The 6,767-nt window shown below is 41.2% G+C and overlaps 1 protein-coding gene across 1 annotated transcript; it reads right to left on the bottom strand.

Annotated features, from left to right (window-relative positions):
* ZBTB2 (zinc finger and BTB domain containing 2) lies at positions 1 to 4,270 on the bottom strand. The gene is made up of 2 exons (XM_009865211.1): positions 4,053 to 4,270; positions 1 to 2,051 (listed from the first exon to the last, which is right to left on the bottom strand). The coding sequence occupies exons 1-2, from the start codon at positions 4,256 to 4,258 to the stop codon at positions 689 to 691; spliced, it is 1,569 nt and encodes a 522-aa protein (XP_009863513.1). The 5' UTR covers positions 4,259 to 4,270; the 3' UTR covers positions 1 to 688.
* Between the last annotated feature and the right edge of the window lie 2,497 nt (positions 4,271 to 6,767).

The following is a 6,767-nucleotide window of genomic DNA, read 5'->3' as shown; positions in this document are numbered from 1 at the left end:
TATTACGGCTACTTAAATCAAAATTTGACTAAGTAACTCCTTTGCTTGACTCAGTGATGTTATCAGAAACAGATACCCAAAGGCATACTTGAAGGAAAACATAAGGCTAAAAGAAATCCAACACCCTCAGCTCTTCTTAACTCAATGAACAGAGATTTTCACATTCATTGAGAAAAGTTCTGAGGGCTTCAAGGTATAACCTTAATCAACTTGCATATGGACTTCTGAAAGGCATGGTGTTTAATTTGCCAGATCTTCTCAAAATGCCTTTTACCAGGGACACTTACATGTATGTATATTCTTTGCTTACCAAACTGATACTCTGTTTCTCATTACACTCATCATTGTATCTAAATACACTTTTAAGCAATCTAAATTTTGTTTAAAATCTACTCAACTTGGATTAACTAATACTATCAACATAGTTAGCTGGATTATTTTTTCACACGTTCCTTTGTATTAAAATCAATTATGTTGTCTTTTGATGCAAGAGCTTTTTGTTTGTTTTGGTAGGAGAGGCAAAGTCCAATTTCCTAACACACCGGTACAGTTCTGGTTGCTGAAGACAAAGGGCAGGAAGGAGGCTGGTGGAAAAGATGGCAGGGGTAAGTGAGGTAAGGGGGCAGGGGAAATTGATTTAATAAAAAATGAGTAAAGAAACTTTAAAAAATGGATATAAGTTTCACATTCAGTCTAACAACACTGCTTCCTGCTCCTTTTTAATCGAGGCTAACACTGCGTTATCAGTCTCTGTGGCTTCTGTGTCCCCACCACCTAGCAGAATGGAGCGATCTTCTTCTAGTGTAAAGACAGAGTTTTGATTTTGGCACGAATGTTTGACTACTTCATTGGGAGTTGAAAATGTTTTGTCACACAAGTTACATTTGTAGGGCTTGTTGGTCTGTACTAGCATGTTGTCCATTTGACTGCCTTCCTCGAAAGTACAGAGTTCCAGAGTCTGTTTGTCCACCATAGTGTACGTGTCCATGCTCTGGTTTAGGCACACGTGTCTGGCAGCCTGGTTAGCCCTACAAAAGCTTTTGTCACAAGTGCTGCACTTGAAGGGCTTGCCAGTGTGTATGTACATGTGCTCCCTCCAGTGGCTTTTCTGAATAAATTTGCGACCGCAGATGGAACATTCGTATTTCCGTCTTTTTACTTCCCTCTCTTGATCTGCCTGCTCCAAGTTGTCTATGTCTGCAATATCAGAGGGGGGCGGTGTCTCTGACTGCTGCTGCCCATCGATTATCGGGGAGTCTGAGATCTGCTGCAGCTCGCTGTCACTAATCATCCCTGCTTCAGGCACTTCCACGGCATCTTTATCAGCTGTGTTGTTACAGAGAGACAAAGAAATATTACTTTCTCCCTGCTGGCTAGATGTGAAGGGAACTCCCGTGTGGATCTGCAGGTGCTCACGTAAACTGCTTCGCAAATTGAACCGACGACCGCAGAGGTGGCAGGCATAGTATTTTGGAAAGCTTCCGTTCCTTTTCATAATGCTTGGCTTGACATGTGCTATTGTGAGCGAGGCAGGCTGCTCGTCCGAAGAAGATGCTTCCATGTTGGCCTCTTCTCCTGCAGGTGAATTATTACCAGCAGCAGATACCAATTCTGGAGATAAAGAAGATGGCAACGGGTCAGCAGTGGACATATTTGTCCGGGTCACTTGTGGCAGAGTTGTAGCTAACTGTGAGAGCTGTGGGCCTTCAGAAACCTGCTCCTGGTTCATCCGTGATGTCTGTGGCCTTGGTTCTCGCCCGAGTTTGTCAGTCGCTGATGTAACCTTAGTGGGATGTCTTATCTGGTGATCTGCAATCTGAATGCCATATAATGAAGATGCTAATGGAAAAACTTGATCTGGGTGAGAAAAAGTTCCCTGACTTGCAAGGCTGGCCTCTTGAATTAGAGGATATGCATGCAGAAACTTTATTCCCTGTTCCAGTCGAACTGGGTCAATGAGTTGCGGTGCCATCTTCCCCGTGTACATCAAATGCAAAAGATAACTGAAGATATCTGGCTGTATGTCAGTTGCTTTCAAACGGACACATTCACTGAAAAGTGAAAAAGAATGATCAATAAGAGACAGTGAAAATCTTTTTAGCAGATCTAGGCTATTTGAGCATTGAAAAGAATCAGAGGCATCCACTTAAATTCAAAGGACAAAATCTGCAATAAATATAGAGGAATGCTTTAACGTAGAAGAGCGAATCCCACTGGTCACTTGAAAGATGACATTTTTTTTTCCCAGGGAAATAACTGGTTTGAAAGACAAAGCTGTCCTGTTGCAATCCATACTCTTCTAAATTGCTGTTATGTTATAGATTTGTTGTCATATATTAATATATTTTGTAAATTGCAAAGATATTTCCCCCCTTTTTTGGGTTGGATTCAAACATATCTGTAGCTAAATTAAAATCTGCTAGCACTGGACTCTAAATTCACAATCCATTAAACGCTTTTCAGTACTTAGTCCTGAAAACACCTAAAACTCACCTGGCACTTGGCCTGTTTGACTTCTATGTCTGACTAGCATTTACAGCTACAATTCCGCAAACATGTGGTATCACCTTGTCCCAAGTGCGCTACAATCCAGAAACCACACAGGACAGGGTGAGAACCCCCTGAGGATTTGATGCAACAGGTGCCGCCTGAGCACACCTAACTCACAGAGGCCGGGCTCCACACAAAGCAGAACAGTAACTTCTCTCCTTGAACAGGGAGAGGAAGAAACGGTAGCACCAGCAGCATGCCCGGTTAGCCTAACAGACCCATGGTTAGAGTGCTCAGCAAAGGGAATCGCCTTGGCTGCGATGCTTTCTTCATCCTAACAGAACCGAAACCAACGCCATCCTCTAGCTGAGAGCATGCCCTGCGCATCAACTTTTAGGATACTCTGGACTGAAACACCCACCATGCCTCCAGTTGAAGCTGGATCTCTACATAGAAAGAGAAGCAAGGTTCACAGAAGAAAGAAAATCAGGAGCGTCTTGGTTAGGGCAATTAGTTAATGGGACAGAATCTGGGATTCTAGTAGTTTTTCAGAGTTATTTGTAGCTCCTGTACTAAACAAACAGTAAATAAAAGACAGACATCCAGAAACAGCTATGACTGCATGCTGTGGTCTGAGTGCTCTAACCACAGTAGGCTACCAAGCTGAGGAGGAACTTACAGAAATTATGGCCAATTCTCTCGTTTCTTGAGGTGCGTCCTTCTTTAGCTCAATGATGTATTACTCAGAAGTAAACTTCACAATGCTGTCTTCCAGAGATGACTGTGTGCTCTTGATGGAGCATAAAGACCAATATATCTGCCTGCAGTTCTTTCTCAGAAGTGCAAATGTACTTCTGCCCTTGATGTTTACTTTTGGCTAAGAACTCTTAGCCAAAGAGTTAAGAGTTTCACTCACTTAACATAAACCTTTCGAGATAGTTCAAATAATTGTGAATAAGAAAAGACAAAAAAAAAATAATCTTTAAAATCGTCTTATGCTTTTTTTATCTTTTCAATGCTCTCCATGTAAGGCTGCCCCCTTCCCAAAAAATAAAAATAAAAGGAACAAAACCAAACTCCCTTATTTTTCCACCACTATGTGGTATTTTATTATTCAACTCACTCTGGTAAACTCTAAAAATAAGAGAAATATATTAACCTCTTTTGTAAGTCAATTTCTCAAAATCTCCTAGCAAATACTTACTGGGTTGTAAATAATGTTAGGGAAATGCCAAGAATAGTGCCAAAACTAAGTAAAGTGAGTGGGGAAAGGAAAGTACAAGAATGAAGACAGGATTCTTTATAAATATTCAATTCTAGGAAATCTCTGCTTTTCTAAGGATAAGGAGCTTGTGCTAAATTATAACATTAATGTTAATGAATCACAGTTCAACTTTAATATGTTTTAAAATGAGATTCTAGTTCTCAGATAAGACTGGATTCCATATTCCTTACATCACAACAAGAAGTAAAAAGAACATTTTCAGGTTTCAAAAAGTTGCTAGACCTCCTTAGCTCAGCTAACCGAACAACATCTAAACAGTGAACCTTTTTGTAGTTACCTGGTTTGATGAACAAACAGCATCTTGAAGTAGTTGGAGAAAGAAGCAAGGACCGATTTGTGTGCCTTGAAGTAGACATCACCAATGGCGACGGTGCAGTCACACAGGAAACCGAACTCTCTCTGAGCGTTTAGTTGCTGCAGCAGAATAAGTCCATGGTTGGCCAAATCCATTTTTTTACACTCTGAAAAGCAAATGACTTCCATGTAAAACTTAACAGTAGATGTCTGGACACAACAATAGTTGTCTCTTAGCAGACAGTCTCCTCTAGTTCCCATGCACCATGCTTTGGTAACACCTCTTAATCCCAAACTACTGTACAAATGTATCTTACACGTAGGCAAAGATCTCTGTTTCTTTCCTTTGCAGAGGCTCAAAGAGCCAAGGAGAGCCAGGGCTAAAGAGTTTTGAAAAGGCATGAGCAGAGGACTTGGCTACGGAATTATAAACAGTTAAATGAGAGGAAGAAATATCAATGAGTACTAAAAAGAGCTGTTTGGGAGAACAAAGTATTTTGGCTGCCACTCATGTGTTCAAACAGGAAAATTCAATCTCCCTTCTGATATCAGTCACCCTCACAAGAGCAGAGCCAAACAAAAGACAAGTTAGATACTTTAACTTGAGTTTTCACTGCCCCTGTGTATCTTCTACCTAGAAGTTATGTGTCCATCCAGCTGAATCTAAACCCAACATGAAATAATCAAGCATTTCTGGCGGTTATGTCCTCTCCTGGAAAATACCAGATACAAACCTGACTCTTCCCAGGCAGAAACAACTTTTTTCTAAGTACTGGAAAGCCCTCTGGACTATCAGAATAGGAGGAACAAATCTTTTCACCCAACAACTATTTATTTATTTACTGAAATCAGCTACAATAGCATTTGTAAGGAACCTGCACGCCTCATCATCACCTAGCAAATGAAGAAACCTGAGGGGTGAGAGGTATGGGTCCATCCATCACTGGCCACTGGCACAAGCTAGGATAACTAATGGTGAACCTGAGCCCCCCTAAACCAGGGCTTCCGCAGTGCCCCCCCTTCCTTCACTTCCTTGCACCAGCTGCTGAGGTTGCCCTCAAAGAACTACTCAAGAGCTATAAGCTTTTTCTCAAGGATTCAAGGGCAGCCTTGGGAGCAAGAATTGGTAACTTTGGGGACAAAACAGTGAGGAAAACACATCAGGACACTTACATATGGCTGGATGAATATAGGGCTAGAAGATCAACAAGTGGATACAAATTTAAACAAAACAAGGTATCAAGCAGAAAAAAAAAGTGAAATTATGATGTAGGTCTGCACATAGCTGTGTAAAACAGCAAGAGAAGTCAACGAAATTCCCAGGCACATTATGCCCAGAAGAGTGCAGATGCTCTGTGAATAGAAAAGAAAGAGAAGGTGAAACCAGGAGAACTGGATCCAAAGCAGGAGATTTATACAAGGTCTTGCTTTTTTTTTCCTTCCAAATTCAAAAGGAGGTCATCAAAATGTTAGCTAAGGTAGAAACAGCTTGTTTCTTCTATATAGTAACAGCATGGCTTTTTGGGAAAGAGAATAAAAGTGTCTTCCACATATACCCATATGTGTGGTCACTGGAGAAAGAAGTATTTCTACTGCCTGGACAGTGACAAATGGCCTCGTATTTAAACCAATAGCCAGGCTGACCAAATGCATTCCTTCACATTCACATGAGATCAGAACTTAAGTTTGAGTCAGAGGTACAAGGGCAAAGAAAGAAACGTAATTTAGGATACAGTTGATTATTTTCTTACAGTTAATAAGAGAAAAATAAATAGACTTCAACTTCCTTCAGGTCCATCCTCTCCTCCCTAAGTTACGTTTTGGGCAATTATGTTAGTACAAGCGATATGCTAAACCCCTCTCTCTTTCTCAAAAGAGGGAATGCTCGCTATCAGCAATAACAAAAATCACGTTTATTGTTATTCAATTCTGCAAGATGCTCCATGAACGTAGACTTCGTGATGTTATGGAAAACACACTAGATTTTTTTCTTTTGGTAGCATTAATTTAAATTATTCTGTGTGCTACAGTTTTTATCTCTTAAGTGCTGAGTCTGGTTCATACTTGGGCAGCAGAACTTGCCAGGCAGAGCAAATCATCGATGTGAGGGAACTGCAAGCAAGGAAGGGATTATTTCTAGCTATCATCATCCTGAGTTTGTTTAGCTTGGTTTCCTCCTACCCAGAGAACAGTCATTGCAGCAGTTGGAGCTGTTACCCTTTGTCAGAGACCTAAATTAATCTTCTCACAGAGCAACATGGTGTTCGTCCAACTGCACACCACTATGTTTTTGTGCATATTTGAAAGATGGTTAAATGCTTTGAATTAAATGAACTTAGAAGAATTATACTCCAAGGTGATTATACTGCAAAGAGTAAGGAAAGCACTTTATCTCTCTTTTATATACAGAAGGGTACATGATGGTATGTTCAGGGGCTTTACTCCCAGCTAAATAAAACGATGATTAACACCAGCAAGGCTGTATTTTAGCGCTGACCGACTCAACAGCTGCGTAATACACGTCTGGTGCCCTGAAACTCCCCGGGGACAGTCCTCCCATCCTACGGCGGCCAGGCTGGCCGGGCTCAGCTTTATCACAACTTGGGGAATTACCTAATTCGCTCAACGGTGGGTGAAAGACCACGCGAGGCCGACTCCCTTCTGAAAGCGCACGTTTATCGCCGAGAGCACGAAGGGA

The sequence above is a fragment of the Apaloderma vittatum genome, unplaced genomic scaffold, assembly GCF_000703405.1.
Source record: "Apaloderma vittatum isolate BGI_N311 unplaced genomic scaffold, ASM70340v1 Scaffold45612, whole genome shotgun sequence".
Lineage (NCBI taxonomy): Eukaryota > Metazoa > Chordata > Aves > Trogoniformes > Trogonidae > Apaloderma > Apaloderma vittatum.
Note: the sequence above shows the minus strand (reverse complement) of the source record. Positions and strands in the feature narration are given on the sequence as shown.